The sequence below is a fragment of the Convolutriloba macropyga genome, chromosome 7 (genome assembly GCF_964194025.1).
Source record: "Convolutriloba macropyga chromosome 7, txConMacr16.3, whole genome shotgun sequence".
Classification (NCBI taxonomy): Eukaryota; Metazoa; Xenacoelomorpha; order Acoela; family Convolutidae; genus Convolutriloba; species Convolutriloba macropyga.
Window position 1 is genome coordinate 24,458,081 of NC_134474.1, and position 18,902 is coordinate 24,476,982.

The window sequence follows — 18,902 nt, forward strand, 5'->3', positions numbered from 1 at the left end:
TAATTTTATCGTTTAGTTTTGTTGTCAATGTCTTTAAAATGAAATCTGCAACCAAAAACAAAAAATAGATTGAGTTGCATAGAAAAAAAACTATTAAAACCGCTTGCAATAAATTTATACAGAATGCTGAAAACCAAAAACTCACAACTTAAGGAAGCCAAAACGACAAATTTTTTTCTCACTTTTTTCTTTTTCGTTCGTTTTTTTTACGTTTCATTCACATCGATTATCGAAAAGTCTTTGAAGGTATCTTAAAAAGACAGCAACCCAAGAAGGCTAATGGGGCTAAACTTAACTATTCTGCATGACCTTTTAGCTAATTTCGCAGTCATACATATATCATCTCATATACACTAACACTAAGACACACGTGGATACACAATACTGTACGCACACACTGGTGCAGAGAAATACGCACATATGCTCTCATCCCAGCCACGGAAGTAAATAAGTGATTTATTGAATCAGTTGCTTTTACATTCTGCGAGAAAAATTAAGACTGAGCTTAATACTGCGTGAAAAATCAAACACTGTTTTCTTCCCAAATAAGCAAAAACTTAAACTTCTATTTTGCCAGACTGATTAATTTAAAGCTCTAGAATGTTACCACTTTCTATTCTGTACGCAAAACACAAAAATTGGCCGCACTCGTCTTTAAAAATTTCTATAGAGTTAACCACGGGCATATACCTTACCCGAAAATTGGGTTGGAACAGTAAGAGCTTGAAATCGAAAGCATTTAAATGATCATTTTCATTAGTCATGTTATCATTCTAAAAACTTTGATAATTTTTTGTTGTTTAAAATTGGGTGCGGTTATGATTACCTTTTCCAAGCATCAATGGTTATCAATAATATAGAAAAAGGATATGGGAAAAAAGTGAAAGCGTTTGGAAACTTTGTTATTTTATAATTGTTGTTTCTTCTTTTGAATGCTCTATAGTTCCTGAAAATTCGTTTTTGTTTTTTGTTGCAAATATTGCTTCTGTTGTTTTCTGTTTTTTTTTCTGTTTTGTTTTCTGTTGCAAATGTTGCTGTGGGTTGATTTCAGGATCCGTTCAATCGCTTTTTCAGTGGACAGTTACATTTTATTTCTTAGAGGTTTTTTCAGGCACATTTTTTTAATAAACAAAGCATCTGTTTCATTTTAAGTTCTCCTTATAAAGCGTTAATCATTGAAATGAAGTTATCATTTCGCTCAAAAACATGAGCTGAATTTCGTGCACTTTTGTTTTTTCTCTGTAGAAAATTTTAATGATCCAATATTAGGAAATTGTTTTTTTTCTGTATGATTTGGAATTTACGGCAGCCCAGATACTTATTATAGTTTTTTGAAGATGTTTTGTTGCATTGCGGAGAAGTGCTAAAAGTATCCTTCTCAACTTAAGAAAATAGTACAGCCATGTACAAAATCTTCCAAAGTAAGCAAAATTTTATACTTCAATTTTTCCAGACTGATTTATTTTTGTACGATCGTTTGAATGTTTTAAAATTTGATTCCATACGCAAAATACAAAAACCGGGCGTAGTTGTCTTTAAAGATTTCCTTTGATTTTATCACGCACATAGACCTTGCCCCAAAATTACGTTGGAACAATTAGAGCTTGAAATTGAAAGCATATAATTGATCATTTTTAGTAGTCATGTTCTCATTCTAAAAACTTTTATAATTTCTTGGTAGTTAAAAGTGAGTACGGTTATGATTAACTTTTCCAAGCATCAATGCTTATCTAAAATAAAGAAAAAGGATATGAGAAAAAAATGGAGGCGTTTGGAAACTTTATTATATAATTGTTTTTTTTTCTTTTGAGTGCTTTATAGTTCCAGAATATGGATACTAACATCAGTTTCGTTTTCTTTTGCAAATGTTGCTGGGGATGATTTTAGGATCCGTTCAATTGTTTTTTTAGTGGACGCCTAACAATTTTTATAATTTCGCAGATAAAAACTTTATAATTTTTATAAGGCACATTTTTGTTGACAAAGCACCTGCTGCAATTTAAGTTTTTTCTCCTGATAATGTGTTTTCGTTGTGTTGCATAAATTTTTTGCTCGGCGAACCTCCATATACAAGAGACCAAAAATTGATCACGCCGGCTGGGGATGATCAAGCTTGCGTTCATGTCTGCTGGGGGAAGACAGATGTTAAGATTTAGAGAACATCTGAAGTAGAAAAAGCGGAGCATATTGTAGAATTTTTTCATCTTAAGTTCTTTTACTCTCTGAAGAAAGATGCAAGTTTTATTGTAACATCAAGCAGACCTCGTAATAATATATAAATACTGGGCAACTTCCTCTTGTAGTTGGAGCTTGACTATAATCAAATATATATCTTAGGATATGCTTCTAGAGTAAACGGTTTTTCCATTTGAAGTTGGTTGTTGGCGGAAATTTCACGGAAATTAAAACGGATGATTCCAATAAATGATTTGTAGCAGAGCCAATGTATATACTTTCCATTGTAACCAAAATATGTGCTATTTTGTCAGTAAGTACGCTATTTGAATTTTTTAGCTTATTTTTTTGGTCTCTGTTGATCTGAATATAACCTCTAGAAATATTAAGTTACAAATTGTGCTTTTACGAATTAATTGGTAATATTTTATGTTGATCTCATTTGACTGTCGCATACTGAGTAGGAGGGTGTTGTCAAGGTTTGAGATTTTCAAAACCTTTCAAGTTTTTGGCAATTCATTTGGCATTTAATTTTTCAGAGCGCAAATGATCTACAACAATCGCAGTATCAAATTTGTAGCCAATTAATTATATAGTTGGCTACTGAGCGGTATTTAAGTGCATATAGTAAGAAAAGCAGTCATTGTTACCAATATTTTGCTGAATAACTGTAACGAAGCTAAAACAGTACAAAGTTTTAGTTGAACTCTGAAGTTATACAGAAATTTTATTTAGTTTGTTTTAAACGTGCATTTAAAAATGGCGTCTGATCCCGGAGATGAAGTAAAAATGGAGCGGAGTGTAGGATTAATCTCAGGAATCGGATTGACGATGGGAACCATGATTGGAAGTGGAATCTTTGCCTCAGCTCCCGGGGTAGTCGAATACAGTGGAAGTGTCGGAATGAGTTTAATAGTATGGGCCTTATCGGGGCTGATTGCGTTGCTAGGTGCAATGAGTTACTGTGAGTTGTGCACTATGATTACGAAAAGTGGAGGGGAGTACCAGTATTTGAATCAGGCATTTGGACCAATTCCAGCGTTTCTGTTTTCGTGGACAGCAGTCATCGTTCTGAGACCGGCTCAAGCGGCAGCTATTTCGCTCACATTTGCTTCATATTTTGGTTTGTTCAAATTTTCTATTTTTGTAAGTTAAAGTTTTAATTAGATGAATTCAATATAAAACAATGAACAATGCTCATACAGGCTACCATGCAACACAGATACTTTTTATAATTAATTGCTCTCGAACGAAGATTGAAGTTATTATATTAGTCCTGTGGTCTTCTTTATGCGATTTTTCGCTTGACTGAGTTTTCCTCTGACCCTTTTGACTTTTCGTCCTTAAAAACGGGATAAACATGTAGAGCCCGAGTGCATTAATTTCTCTTACAGCTTTTCGGCTTTAGACCTTAAGTATGTAGTGCATCGAAACACTTTTGGAGACATAAATTTTGGTGTAAAGGGTGGTTCTTAGAGTTTGACCCTCCTCCTCCCACTTCAACCCCGCGCCAACTTCACCCCTTCAATCCGCACCCCTGCACGTCGTTGCACCCGTAGCCCGGCGCGCTCGCCAGTAGTTGGGATTAATTAGCCCGACATTAGCCGGGTATGATTAATTCATTCAAGCAAGGCTAATGGACGAGTGAATCTATTAGAGGCTCGGCGATGTGCGTTCGCACATAATGTTCCGTCCCCGCCCTTGCATATTTTTGAATTTTTGTCTACCAAATGAGGAAAAGATGAGAGCCTTAAAAATTCACACTTAGACTGATGGAAAAAATTTGGTGTAAAAATATAAAGATAATGCCGAATCAGAGGGCCAATGGGACCTGCGGTTAATAAAACTACGAGACACGACAAACAAAAAATAGTAAAACAACCGACCTTAAGGCCAAACTCTAAACCAAATCAAAAACAGCATCAGATAAAGCCTTAACAAGAAAATTAACTTCTAATTCACTAGAAAGCAGATGGGACCTGTGGTAAATGAGACTAGGTGGTGTATACACAAGAGGGGCAGAAAGGGCCAAAGTAGGAAAATCATTAAATTTTCTTTAACCAAATGATTTCCGAGTTAATAACAACCATACGCTTTCGCCTGAAAAATGCTAGATGGTGTTATATGAAAGTCAGATGCCAATGAGAACTGCCTTTAGTGAGACTACGTAATCAGACTTCAAAAAAACAAGGAATACAAACAGAACGCTTGATTTAAAACGCAATTTTACGGAAACACATTATTTAAGCTCTTAAAACCAGCTATTAACTTAAAATAGATGCATTTATGCCTCCATAGAATACTTTTGAGATGTTTTGTTGTTCAGAAAATTTCACACGACTAGAAAAGAACGCACAAATACAGTGAAAACTGAATAACTCAATTTAGTTTCGCGAAAAAACGTTAAGAGAATAGGCTTTTCTCGAAATCGTTATATATGTTCGATTGCACCTTTCCTTCAACCTATGATTTATGTGATAGTGTTACAAGCCAACAAAAAAAACCTCAAAAATATCCAAAGATTCAATAAATTTTTTATGAAACTCGTAGTATCAGAACCAAACGCATTAGTTGAAACAAAGACGCTCTTAAGATTAAATGGGATCTCTCAAAAACCCAGCCTTGATATGTGATCATTCTCGTTTATTTTTAACTTAACAACTGCTTTAAAATTTTAAAGCCCACTGTGAAACTAGCTTTTACATTGCTTCGCTTCCATTAAACACACGCAATTGTTTATGATGATAGTGAAATATATGATTTGATATTAAAATTTTGGTATATCAAAAATAAATCATGCAGTTTAAATAATTTTTGATTTGAATAAGCAAAAACAGGCATAATTTTTTGCAGTACAATTTCATAGGGAGCGTATAGTGGAGATGTTTTGGAATTATTATGGGGAACTTTTTGTCCACGCTATACGGGGAATTTGCAAGACGACCACCAACGCGGATGACGTTGTTGTCTCCGTCGAAGAATGGGGAGAGGCTGAGTAGATGACTGTATTTCTTGATACGCTTGCTGGATGATTCAACTGGTAGGTTTGAAGTTGAGTCTTCTGGTGTTGTTGATCCTTTTATATACCTGAATTCCGCAGAAAGCTGTTGCATGATGCTTTAAAGGGCTATTCTTGCTGAGCGGAGATTTGATGGGGAAAGTTGATGACAAACACCAATTTGTCTTTTTGCTGTGATGTGTTGCTTCTTCTTAACTGTTGATATAAAGCTAGTTGGCGGCAATGAAAGACTTGTTGATAAATCCGTCTGTAGCTCATAAACAGATTCGTTCTGTGATTTGTCTTCCATTGATTCGTATTGTTTTGCTGCCTTTCATTAAGACGTTGTTTTTTGAAGTGCAGATGCTGTTCATTTGGGTTAAGAAAGCTGCACAATTCATGATGATCGTCTGGTGTTGAAAGGAAATTGCTGGATGGTGGAACCAAGTCTGTCGGTGTTGACTGGATTTCAGTGGTTGTTTGCTGAAGTCTATTCAAACATTGCGTAGATTGCTCTTCCTTTGTGTGCTCGACAGGAAGAGGGGGCTGCGGGCACAAATCTGCTTTTTGACTGCGGTGATGAATTTTTGGCTGTAGGAATTGGTCTTTATGGGTGCTCTGAAGGGGCTGTGATTGTTGGGAATCGTTTCGATAGCAGATATTCTGCTGATGAGGTGCGTCTTGATTGTTGCTGGAGAAACCCGAATCTTCGCATGGGTTTTCCTGCTGGTGGGTTACGAACAATTTTTCTGTGAAATTGTTTAAAGATTGGTCTCGAGGTTTCATGGTGTGTTATAGATGCTGATGATCTTGGTCGTTGTCAGAAGACTTTGGTTGAAGATTCTCGTGCGGTTCTTTGTTGGAAAATGCGTTTGGTTTTGGTTTTTAAACGTATTTGAATGATCAATTGCAGGTAGCGACTGACTGTGATTGTTGCTTGACCTTCTCTTTATTCTTGCTTGTAGTCGTCGAGGGAATAGTCTGACGCAAGCGAACACTCTTACAAGTCGATACTTTGAAGACTGTCTGCTGATAAGATCTAATATTCTGTTGTCTTGCTGCTGATGCTGCATTACTAGAGATAGTTGGGCTGATGAGTTTACTTCGGCTAAAGCGTCAGTTGAGGCGTTACAGAGCGGTGTAACATCCAATGAAGGCCAAAACTGCTCGTCTTGACGCAACCAATTGGGTCCTTTCCACCAAAGTTGGTGATTAAGACGTTTGTCGGAAATTCCTCGTGATGCGCAATCAGCTGGATTGTCTTCTGTTGGTAAACTTCCAATTTTCTGAAGGAATGATGCTCTGAATCTTGGCAACTCGGTAAGCAACGAAAGTATTCCATTTCGTGAGTATGTCTTTAATCCAGGCGAGGGTCACTTGTGAATCGGTCCAAGCAAAGACTTTGGGGTTGGGAAAACGGCTGTCATTGATGGCTTCTTTCACTGCTTGAGACAATTGTGCTCCAAGAAGTGCTGCACAGAGTTCTAAACGTGGGACACATAAAGTTATGATTGGGGTAACGCGTATTTTGGCTGTCAGCATTTGTGTGTGCACTCGGTCGTCCATTTGCTCTCGCACGTAGACAACTCCGGCATAGGCTGTGGTTGAGGCGTCACAAAACACATGAAGCTCCATAGATGACGAAAAAGGTGCTGCAAAAACTCGTCGTTCAAGTTTGACCTTCTCCAGTTCTTTGAGCTGAAGTCGAAATCTTCCGTATTGTTCTAGGATGTTTAACGATAGGGTTTTGTCCCAGGTCAACTTGTCCATCCAAAGTGTTTGCAAGAAGGATTTCAACTGAATTGTTGTTGGTGACAACCATCCGAGTGGGTCAAACAACTTTGTGACTTCCGATAATATTTTCCTCTTTGTAGTGGGAAAATCCTTGTCCAGGCAAACTGTGAAGGTGAAATGACCTGGAACAGGGCTCCACTTTATTCCAAGGGTTTTTGACTGTGTAGTCGTTGCTGTTGATTATCATTTCGTCTGAAGTTTTGCGAAAACGAAGGCAATCGCTCAGCAAGTGACGAAACACTTGATGTCCATTTTCGTATATCAAAACAAGCTGTTTTCAGTGTTGCGATGATTTCGTCCTGTAATTGAGTGGCGTGCTCAACATCTGAGGCTCCTGTTAGCAAATCGTCCACATACATGTCGTTATTGATTGCAAGGCGGAGGTTGCTGTTGGTGCAACTGTCTGCTAAGGCTTTGAGAGGTCTAATTGAGTGGTAGGAAGATGATGCTATTCCATAGGTCACTCTAGTCATTCTGTATGTTTTCACCTCTGTGTTATTTGGATTTTTCCACAAAACCCTGTGAAAATCCTTGTCTTCATCGTCAAGCTGAACTGGTCGGTACATCTTGGCAATGTCGGCAGATAGTGCTACTTGATGGCATCAAAAACGATTTAGAATTCCAAACAGATCCTTTTGAAGTTGAGGTCCAACCAAGAGACGGTCGGTTAAAGATACTCCACTGGCTGACTTAGCTGAAGCATCAAATACGACTTATAGTTGTGCTGCTGGCGTCCTTGATGACACAATGTGGAAAGTAGAAACAATTTGTGGCAGGCATATAAATTTTATTTCTGGGAACTTCTTCCATGTGTCCAAGTTGAATGAATTTCTGAATGAACTGACTATATCTGTTGTATACATCAGGTTGTTTCTCCAGTCGGAAGATGAGGCTCCGTAGTCTTCTTTTCGCTTGATGGTACGAGTCACCCAGGGGTTTGGAGTCTTCTTTGAAAGGGAGTTTCACAACAAATCTTCCGTCTGAGTTGCGTCGGGTGGTACTTTTGAAGTGATCGTCGCATTTCTGTTCTGATGGCCACTGTGTTGTTGTCGGAATTTCTTCAATTTCCCAGAATCGCTGTAAATTGTCTGGTTCTGAAGAAGTGAAAAAAGACTGAAGTTGAGTACTCTTCTTTTCAAGTTGGCTCTCACGTCCGATCACGAGCCAACCAAAACAAGATAGGCGGTAGGTAATTGGCTTTTGAGGCTCCTTGATTCTGTTGTCTCCAATCATCAGTTCTTCATAGTGTCCTGCTCCAATTATCAAGTCCACGGTGGATGGCTGATTGAAGTTTGGGTCCGCTAGACTGAGGTCCTTAAGTTTTGTCCAACCGCTGACATTCACATGATGTGAAGGCAGATTGCTGGTCAATTTAGTTAAGACGGTTGCTCTGATGTTGATGAAGTCTTCGTCCTTCGTTTTCAGAATCAAGTTTACTGATCCTTTGCTGTTGTTGACTTCTTGAACTCCGAGTCCAAAAAATCGGCCGTCGGCTTTTTCTTTTTTCAATCCAAGGTGTTGTACTGCATCTTCCGTGATGAGGTTGCTTTGGGATCCTGAGTCTAAAATTGCTCTAATATCAGTTGTTTTTCCGTTGTTGTCATCTGAAACGATTGCGGTGGGAAGAAATACTTCTTCTTCTTCTTCTTCTTCTTCTTCTTCTTCTTCTTCTTCTTCATTCTGCGACTGTGCTACGGCTGTAAATTTTTCTTTGTTTTTGTTGACTGTTTTTGATGCTTGATTGCTTGCTTCTTGTGGTGACGTACTGCTAGTTGTAACCGTTGGCGCTGTTGAAGCTGTCCTCGAGTTGTTACTGGCTTCCAAATGCAAAAGACTGTTGTGCTTTCGTTTGCATTTCTTACAATTTGAACCGTGGCATTGTTCACTTCTATGTCCAGGACGCAGGCAGTTGAAGCAAATTCCTTTGGTCTTGATCAACTGAGCTCGGTCCTGTACTGAAAGTGCTTTGAAACTTTGGCATTGATAAATTTTGTGGTTTTCGTCGCAACATTCACACGTTGTAGTCGCTGATGTGGCTATAAGTGAATGGAATCTTCGAAGTTGTGGGCTTCTTGTCGATGACTTATGCTGACTGCTGTTGTGGCTGCTTCAAGGGCGCGTGTTCTTTCTTCCATGAAATTTTTCATATCAACATAGCGTTGGGGATTTCTTCCTGGTGATGAAAGTTCCCAACATTTTCTCGTTTTGGCGGGCAATTTCTGTGCAATCAGGTACACAAAAAAGATTCCCTGATCGTCCACGGGCTGTCCAAGGTTGCTGAGCGCTAATCTGTGTTCTTCCACTGTCTCCATCAGATTTCGAAGTGCTTTTGGGTTTTCATTAGTTACCGGTTTCTGTGAAAATAATGCGTGAACATGGCCTCGTAAAATCAGACGTTTGTTGTCGTATCTGTTCCTCAGGATGTCGCATGCTGTACTGAAGTTTGCGTCTGTGATTTGGAGAGAGGTCAAAGTCTCCTTTCACTGATGTTTTTAGATACTGCAACTTTTGACTCTCAGTTATGTGGCTGTTGCTTGCCACTGCTGCATTGAACTGGTCGAAGAAGGACGTCCAATCCTTGTAGTCTCCACAAAAAGTTGGCAATTCCAGCTTGGGCAGTTTCACATTGGTGTTGGCCGGTCCAGTTGCTAATCGTGGTGTTGAACTTCTGGCTGGGGTTCTTTTGTACATGACAAAGCGGTTGATTAGATCAACATGTTGTCCTATCTTGTCGTCGTAATCTTCCGATTCTTCGATTTCTTCGTCGAGTCTGTCGGTGTCATCGATCAGGTTTTGAACTTTCTGATTCATGTCTGACAGGTACAACTGTTTTTTCGTCAACAATGTCGAGATTTGTTCAAGTCGTATGAGCTCCTCTTCGCTGACATTTTGTCCAGGTCTATCTGTAATTGTTTTGGCTTCGTTGTTTAATCTGGTTGCAACGGTGCGGTGGGATGTTCTTGACTTTTTCAATCTCTCGAGATTTTCTGTCATTGTTGAAGACTTTTTTGATGCTTTGTTGTTTGTCTGTGGCTTTTGTGATTAATTGGTCGCTTTTTCTTTGCTGTCTCGCTGCCTTTGCTGTGTTGGTATTTGCTGTGTCTGTCTTTGCTGTGTTGGTCTTTGCTGTGGTGACCAATAAGACAACCGAAAAACACACGAAAAACGTTACACTTAGTCTTAGAACCGCAGAGGGGACGATTAATGCTACCTAGAGTGACGGTTTCGCCCTCCTTGGTTTTCAAAAAATTGACTCAAAAAACACTTGGCATATATTTGTTCCCCACTAGATAACTCTTGTTCCGGGACCCAGGTTAATCAACCTGTCAGTAAATTTAAGATAATCAACTTAAATCAACTGAGGGGGGATGGTTATCTAGTGGTTGTCCACTTTTTTTTGATGGTTAGCTTATTTTTGATACCCAAACTTGGCCTATCTTAGTCTTATGTACCTCCCCCGATAGAGAATCTAATGTCCAATGTGAGCTGTTCCTAACCCGCGTGCGTTTGCTCACTCTAATTCTAAGGTATATCCTATGATTTTGTTCGGCGGACCAGAAATGAATACAACTTCATTTCAATATATTCGATTACTAATGAAGCTCTGCTTCAACGCTTTTTTCGCTTATGTATAGCTTTTTGAATCCAAACGGAAACAAACTTGTCGTTTTGAAAGTTACAATTCTTGTGACTTTTTTAGGGCACGTGGTAATTCTTGGTTACAATTTTGTTGAGACCTTGAAAGTTCTTTTGACCTTGAACAATGACTGAGCAGAAAAACCTGTTGAGCATATAGAATCCCCTCCCCCCACTAAAGTGCGATCGGAACCAGCAGTGTCAAAAAGCAGAATTCCTACAAACCTACGAATTTACAGTTTGCTCACATTCTCGGTTTTTTGCGCACTTTTATTCGACATCGTAATTTGTATGGTTATGTTTGTGCTGTCGTACAAATAATTGGAATTGGACTGTTTTCTCAATTGAGCAGTTTGCTTTGGTGACGTACTTTGAGAATTTAAATAAAATCTTAGGCTGAAATTTCATTATCACATGATTAGTTATGATACTTTATACGTATGCATTAAGATCGTTCGTAAAATCATATGTAGCCCACCTGATAAATGATCTGACAGGTTTAAGGAATTACATAATATTCTGGGGGTTATATTAGTTAACGATTATTGATCTTGATTTAAGTCCTTCAGTTTATCCGTTTATGTATTTCGATCCAAGAACAGGATTACGACCGAATCAGGCTACATTTTCTTGGAAAAAAGAATTTGAAAGGATTGATAATAACTAGTATTTTGAAGGACAATCGACGCGGAGGACAGCCGATTTTGCTTTTAGCTAGGAATTTGTGACTCTCTATATTTTTTGATAATTTTATTTTATCATATACCTAAATTGTAGTGTATTGTCACTTTTTTTATTAGACTATCAGAACTATTTAAGTGCATTATCTTACATTAGTTTAATCACATACGGTAATTTAAACAAACACTCTGTTTGCGTGGAGACGAAACAGCCCCGGTTTTTGCTTTGTCAATGTACAGAGTGATTGAAGACGTCGAAACAGAATTTGACTGCAAAGTTATTTGATTATCGAAGTTGTTTTTCCACAAAAAACTCTCTATTTAAATTGGACCCTTCTCAATTTTCAGAAACCGAGCATATCATAGCGCACCACGGAGAGTCACCGTAAGTGTCGTTGATGTACGGCTTATGGTCTTAAGTGTAAAGTGAAAGACTTAATTTTAACTATTTTTAGAAGCATTTTTCCAAGAAAAAAATTTTCTAAATTGCGCTAGACTTTTTCTCAGAAAGTTTAAAAACTGTGAAAGAGTTAGTGAAAACTGGTGCCGTCCTGGGTAATTATATATGACAAAAACGTTAGATATCTTAGATTAAGTCTGTCTTGAACCTTCGGGGGGATTTGAGATTCGTGTTAGTAATTGCTCTCAAACAAAATTTGTGGCTTGTGCTTTCCCAATGTATCTTTTGGGTGGCAGATTTCTAAAGTTTTAAGACTGTTTGTTTCACGACTTACTTTTGACTATCCCAGATGTTTTTATAATACAATAATTTCAGATCTCAAGATTCCAGTGATTGTTCTTTTTTACGAGAAATAAAATTTTGTCTCAAGTTCTTTTTGTCGTTTTTGAATAGCATTTAAATGGCGTTGTACTTGATTTTAATTTTGATTGCTCCAACAATATCAGTGCTGAAATTCCTCCCGTTATAACGGGATGGATTTTGTTACCTAATTTTTCAAATAAATCTTGTGAAGTTTAACTGTTTCCTCGGTGTTTGAGTTGTTTTGGGAGACCCAATGCTTCGAGTCGATTCCGGAATTCGTCGGGCCTGCCGTTTTCGTCAATATTCTTGTTACAAGCATATGACTTCACATTCACTTCGGATCTGATTTTTGTTCACTCACTCTTGCAATGTTGACTGAATTGCGTGCGTGACATCATATTCCACTCTAATGGCGCGAGTTGTCGTTGTTCGTTCGCATCAATAAGTTTTTGGTCACATGTGACTTACTTCTTTCTCAAAAATGACTCCCTTGATCTCAAATTGATTTTTGATAGCTTTAATTGAAGAAGATGTCCAGTCAGTCTGTCACTCTAAAAAAGTTTTTTTTTTCGAGAGCAGCTAACTGAAGGGAAGTATATGTTATCCAATTGCTTCTTAAGAAATATAACATCTCAACATTTAGTTAAACAACTGGAATTTCTCTTCTGCGATCTGATTTTTTCATATGCATTTTAAGAAGGCACGTCTACTAAGCTATCGCAGCTTATTTTCTAGCAATCTGTCGGCTATGTTTTAACTTTGTGGGAAATTTGTTTGCGACTTTTGATACATTTCTGGTAAGATCTAAATAATTTTGATTGTTTTGTAAAATGAACTGAATCTGTTTAGCCCAATTAATTGAAAAAGTCCAAATTGATTAAAGTTTTATTGCTCCATTACAACTTGCTCGAGTCATTCTTGCTAGAGTATATAAAATATTTTTGTTTAATTTTTGTTCATTTGTCTGGCGACTACGTTTCTCGACTCTGGCAGGATTCAGAGATGATTAGAAAATGTCAAGCTACCAGCGATTGTTCCATTTTAAAGTTGATGATGTCTGAAGACTAGTAGATAAAAGAGGAGCCAATCAATAAATAAAGTTTTTAGAAATCAAATTAGTTAAAAATTGAGCATCACAATACTTCAATTCAACATCCGCATGTTGAAGTGTTTGCTGTGAAAAAATGTCGAATTCGAAGTTCTTTGGAATCCTCAAATTATTGTTTCCAAATTGAACGAAAAGAGAAGAAAGCGTATTTTGGCAAAAAGTAGCCATTTTCTTTGCGTTGATAAACGGGTGTTTATCAACGCAAATAAAATGGATACTTTTGCCACAGCTGGTTGTAAGTATTTAAATTTTTTGCGAACGACAGAATACTTTTACTGCCAACAATTTTTAAATCGATTAAACAAAGCAACTACTAGTAGTCTTCTAGCGTCAATTAAAGCGGTGATACTGAAAGAAATGTTTTGAAAGGAAAAAATCATTGAATTAAGTGAACTCTGAAAATATACAGACATTAGTTATAATTAGAATTGCTGGAAAATATCAAATTTCGTTTTTCACCTGAATATTCTGCGAAACTATTTCTCATTGAGAGGCACCAGAAATAAGCAAAAGCCCAGAATTGTTTGTTTTATAACTGTTATAACTGTTTGCCTGGTATGTCGCGGGATTCTAATTTTCTTCTGTCTATATTACCTCGAACTTTCGACCCATTTGTCCGATTAAGTCTGATTTCATGACTTTTGAACAACTTTTAGGAAAGTGTAATCATTTTATTTTTAAGCTTTGTTTGCTCGTTCGTCTTTCCAAGATTTTTTGTAGCAAGACGTATTTTTTTTTTAAAAAATTAGGTTAATATTGACTTGGCATTTAACTTTCGAGTTAATTTCGTGACTTAGAGTTTAATGCCTTCATCTGGTCATGATAAAGTCCCTTACTTAATAATGATTTTGATCTCATCCACAAAGTGAAGTTTCTGTCCTTTGACAAGTCAAAGATCAATTATTAGTTTATATTCCGATATTGCAGGTCTGCAAAAAAACTTTTCTGGTGATCTTCTGGCTTTGATCAAAGCTGCCACCGAATACACTGATTTCAACAACACGTGTTTTTAACAACACTGGTTTAACCGAGACAAAAGTCGGCTCGGGGGTTGCATGATTCAAATCGTTTTTTTTTCAGTTCGAGCAGTGACGGATGGTTTGGGCGTGAGTGACTGTGAAATAGTGTGGGCTGAGAAATGCTTCGCCCTGGTTGTCATCCTCATCATCTCCTTTGTGAATGTGATGAGTGCCAAGTGGGGTGCCTACGTGCAGAATGTCTGTCTAGTCGCTAAACTGTTCGCGATAGTGTTCATTGTCTTCATTGGATTGGTTGAATTGGCCACTGGAACTACAGAGTACCTCTGCAAGTATTTTAAACATAATCAAAATAATTACGCAAAGCGAGGTGGCAATACCTTAAACTATCAAGTCATTTATCAATTTGTACCGAAGAAATCTTTCGGATCAAAAAAGGGGCTTTCTGCTTATCTTAACGTTCCTGATTTGAGTTGAGTTCGTTCTTGAAATGAAATCTGTAATTTATGAGTAATGAAATTCAAAAACCATTTTGAGGTTTTGAAATCGTTCGCAAATGTTGACGATTTGTTATAATATTGTACTAACATTATATTGCTCTCGCGTAAATTAATTCACAATTCCGTGCTTTCATAACCTTGCTCTACATGTGATAAGCAAAAATTGCTCGTGTTTATACGAAATATTATGGAAGTTTCGAGTTCAACGCTTTTGAGTTGAAATAGTTCCCATTTCACTTTGGCGTGTTTCGAAACTAATGCTCAAGTTGCTTTTAATTTAATAATTTAAACTTGCTATGTAATTTAAAGCTTCTTAAAATTTAAAGCTGTCTTTCAGCTAAGGGCTTCGAAGGCTCACAGAAAGATCCCTTCACTCTCAGCCTTGCCTTCTACAATGCATTGTGGGCTTATGACTGCTGGAACACGGCTGTATACGGAGCAGAGGAGATGAAGGATCCCCAGAAGAACCTCCCCAGGGCTCTGTTAATTGGAATCCCTCTGGTTATGGTCTGTTACCTCATGACCAATCTGGCCTACTTTACAGTTCTCAGTACTGACGAGCTTACAAGTACTCTGGCTGTCGCAATTCTTTTAGGTAACTACCTCACATAAATTGTTAACTTTAGTTGATAGAGCATAGTGCCCGATCTCAAGTTAAATGGTTTGGTGCTTTGGTTTGGCAACAATTTATTGTCTTTTTAAACCCCAAAGCGTTGTTGACGTGAAGCATTTAAACTTTTGCGCCATCGTTACTGTTAAAATCTAATCGAAATCTTGGTCACGATTTTCTTTTCTTTTACTTTAAACCAAAACTTTTTCCTGGTTGTTCAAGCATATGTGGTCTTGGAAATACAGTCAATTTAGCCTCATTTGCTCTACTTCTTGAGACACAGGGTGTAAGAATTCGTTGCATGGCAAGTTTTTTTTAGGTGAAAAGACCATTCCGAAATGGATTCAATGGGTTATCCCAGTATGTGTCTGTTTCTCGACGTTGGGTGCAACCAATGGGACTATCTTTGGAGCTGCCCGACTCACGTTCGCCTCGGCTCGAGAAGGTCACCTTATGAAAACTTTATCGTATTGCGACGTGAACAAAAGAACCCCCTCAACCGCTATTTACTTCCTCACAATTCTATCGTGTGCCTATGTTCTGCCAGGAAACTTCTCTGACTTGCTAAATTACTTCAGCTTTGCAGCTTGGTTATTCTATGGCTTGACTGTTTTGGGAGTTATTGTTATGCGCTTCACTCAACCGGACGCTGAGCGGCCAATAAGAGTGCCGATTGTTCTGCCAATCATTTTTGTCCTCATTTCGGCATACCTCGTGGTCGCGCCTTTGATTAATGAGTTTTCTTGGGCCTACGTTGGAGCTGCTCTTTTTATTTTACTAGGTCTCGTGGTTTATTATTTGCCAGTGGTGTATTTCAAGTTGTCATTTTCGTGCTTGGATCCATTGGTAAAATTCATCCAATATCTATTCATGGTGGCACCATCTGGCTATAACGAGGACGATGCCATTGTGAAGAAGCTATCGTTGGATGATGATTATGTGCCGCCAGGATCCTCCGCTATATAGAAAAAAAGTGTAAGTAGTTATTTTGAACGCGTCTTGTCTGCTATGAAGTTCGTAGAGTTCTTCAAGTTCTATTCGTAAGTGCTAGAGGTCTGAAAATTTACCAAAAAATAAAATGCTCAGCAGGAAATTGTGTTATTTGCTTTTAAGATAATTTGGCCTGAAAAATCCTAGTTTTGAATTGTTGACACCTTTTTTTTCTTTTTCTATAAATATTTTCAAAGCTATTTGTGCATGAAGGGATAAAGAGCAAGCATTCTTCTGTGTGTACTTTTTTAATTAGTCATGAATGTGAAATCTGATTTTTTAGAGCAGTTCAAATCAGGGAAACTCCATCGCTTTCAAAGTACATTTTGTCTATCTCTGCTGCCTTGCCCCTCAACATCACGATGGTTGCCTTTGATTGTCATCTTATCACAATTCAGTGAAAAGCAACAACTCCTAGTTCTTAATGTTTATCGTAAATTACAGCGAACCAAATTGTCTATTAAATTGTTAGAAGAAAAATTTGCATGTACTCATCTATTTGTATCAATGTCTCAAAGAGATTTGTTTGTATGTTGAAAGTAGTGTTATTGGTGCCATGCGTGTCTTTAAGTCTTCGTTGGTCAAAAAATTTGTAAATGTTTACATCTATTGTTCAAAATTAGGTTGTTGCGAATTAATAAATATTGCTTTGAGTGTTTTAGACCGTATTGCTTTGAGTATTTCGCTGCTGTTGGCAGTTTCTCAGATACAAAGTTTTCGGCAATTATCTGTGTGCTGTTGTTCTTCTTAATGATTTTTCGCTGGATCGATTTTCGTCTGTCCGATTTGACTTTTCGGGTAAGTTTTAACGCTTGACTTCTTGCATTTTGCCTGATCTAAATTGCTCTCATTCGTCGTTTTATGCAGCATAGTGCTCTGAAAATGAAAAACGCGCCAAAATCGTTTCATTTTAAAAATTTAGCTGTGAACTCCAATAATATCTTGTCGAGCACCATAAGGAAGTTAAGCCCAGGCCTGGCGCAGGCTACGGTTATTCTATTCTATTGATACTTTGTGTTTTGGTGGCCTCAAGAGGAGTTGTCGTTCCTTCATTGTTTTCTTAATGGCACTTTAGCTGAAAGCTATCGGACCTAATTTTTTTTACGGTTTCCAGCACAAGTAAGTTCATTTGGCATAAAACTTGCTTATAAGAAATTCGCTATTAAATACTGTAGATGTCTTTGCGATGCCAAATTGTTTCACGAGCAGAGATATGAGTACGAGCTCATCAGCAATTATTTTTTAAACCCTCGTTGCTGAATTTTTTAGCCTAATTGTTGTGATAAATTTATTAAATAGTTTCAGAGATGTCAAATGAGACAGAGGCAAATGATCTTCCCAACTTGAGATTTCTAGATCAAACCCCTATTCTGAACAAACAGGACGCGAAGCGGGCCAAACCTGATTCAAGTCCAAGTTCAGATACCTTCGATGAAGATTTATTTTTATCTAAAATTGACAAAATGCTCGAAAGCCGTATCAGCAGCATCATTCCTGCTTGTATTAGTCAAATTATCACTCAAGTTCGAACGGAAATTCAAGTAGCTATTCCAAGTGCAGTGAAGCAAGCAGTAGAACAGGTCAAAGAAGAAATGAAAGCCGAAGTTATCAAGCATATTGAGGACGACCTTTACTATCAAGAAGAGCGCTGCAATGTAGCAGCAATGTCCCAAGCCGAAACTGTTGAAAATTATACAAGAAGGGACAACATCCGTATTAGTGGCGTTCAGGAAGACTCAGATCATACTGGTAATCGAAACGTACCAGAGAAAGATTCCGTGACCATCAAAAAAGTTATTGAAGTTGCAACATCAATAGGAGTGGAAGTCGACGAAAGGGACTTCTCAACGGCACATAGACTCCCAGGCAGGAAAGCGGGTGAACGCGTTATTATTGCCCGTTTTGCTAGACGGTTGGTGAAAACACAGATACTCCGAAACAAAAAGAAGTTGTCGGAAGTTGGAAGTAATGTAAAAATCTTCGAAGACATATCACCTGCTAGAGCAAAGTTTCTGGCAATGATGAAAAGAGATCCTAGGGTTGAATCAGCCTGGACAAGGGAGGGCACAATTTTTTACCTATGGAAAGAAAACAAAAGAGTGTACAGAGTGTTTGATGTGCTTGAAGCAGCCAGGAACCTGAATTATAATTTTTCAGACTTTGTTAAATGTTTCCAACCATCCCATAGCAATATTTTTCCCACCTCCTCGTGCAGTGACTTCACCTAAATCTAAAACTTCAAATTCTTGTTCACTTACTATTCTACATTTAAACGTTCGCTCCTTAAAAAGACATATAGAGGACCTGGAAGCACTTGTACATAGTCTTGAGTCTCCACCTGATATTCTTTGCTTGACTGAAACTTGGCTATCTAAAAACGACGACCCAAAATCACTACTGGTAACTGGTTACCAAAATGTAGCTTCAAAAGTTCGTGACTCAAAAGGCGGTGGCATTATGATTCAACTAACAGCTAACTGCTCTATTCAAAAAGAACTGGATTGCGTGATCGAGGAGTCTTTATTTGCCACCATAGAAAAACAAGGTTACGAGTTCCAGCTAGTGGTAATATACAACAAACCAAGAGCCAATAAACTTGATTTTGTGGACTTAGTAGAAGAAGTTTTGGGACATTTAAATTCCAAATGCTTGCCAACTGTAATATGTGGGG

The 18,902-nt window shown here is 37.8% G+C and overlaps 2 protein-coding genes across 2 annotated transcripts in view; one reads left to right on the forward strand and one right to left on the reverse strand.

Annotated features, from left to right (window-relative positions):
- The first annotated feature begins 2,694 nt into the window (after positions 1-2,694).
- On the forward strand, positions 2,695-16,892 carry LOC142342713 (b(0,+)-type amino acid transporter 1-like). The gene is made up of 5 exons (XM_075394231.1): positions 2,695-3,298; positions 14,235-14,459; positions 14,969-15,226; positions 15,561-16,216; positions 16,515-16,892. The coding sequence occupies exons 1-4, from the start codon at positions 2,935-2,937 to the stop codon at positions 16,205-16,207; spliced, it is 1,494 nt and encodes a 497-aa protein (XP_075250346.1). The 5' UTR covers positions 2,695-2,934; the 3' UTR covers positions 16,208-16,216; positions 16,515-16,892.
- A 1,596-nt stretch (positions 16,893-18,488) lies between these two features.
- Positions 18,489-18,902, reverse strand: part of LOC142342986 (uncharacterized) — a 1,588-nt gene continuing 1,174 nt past the window's right edge. The window contains exon 2 of the mRNA XM_075394668.1: positions 18,489-18,602. Coding sequence (XP_075250783.1) covers positions 18,489-18,602 — 114 coding nt within the window. The remainder of the gene's footprint in view (positions 18,603-18,902) is intronic.

Excerpts from the sequence above, each read along its gene's own strand:
- LOC142342713 (XM_075394231.1), top strand. The coding sequence starts at position 2,935 with ATGGCGTCTGATCCCGGAGATGAAGTAAAAATGGAGCGGAGTGTAGGA. Across the intron at positions 3,299-14,234 it reads CACATTTGCTTCATATTTTG|TTCGAGCAGTGACGGATGGT; the intron begins GTTTGTTCAAAT and ends TTTTTTTTTCAG. Across the intron at positions 14,460-14,968 it reads TGGAACTACAGAGTACCTCT|CTAAGGGCTTCGAAGGCTCA; the intron begins GCAAGTATTTTA and ends GCTGTCTTTCAG.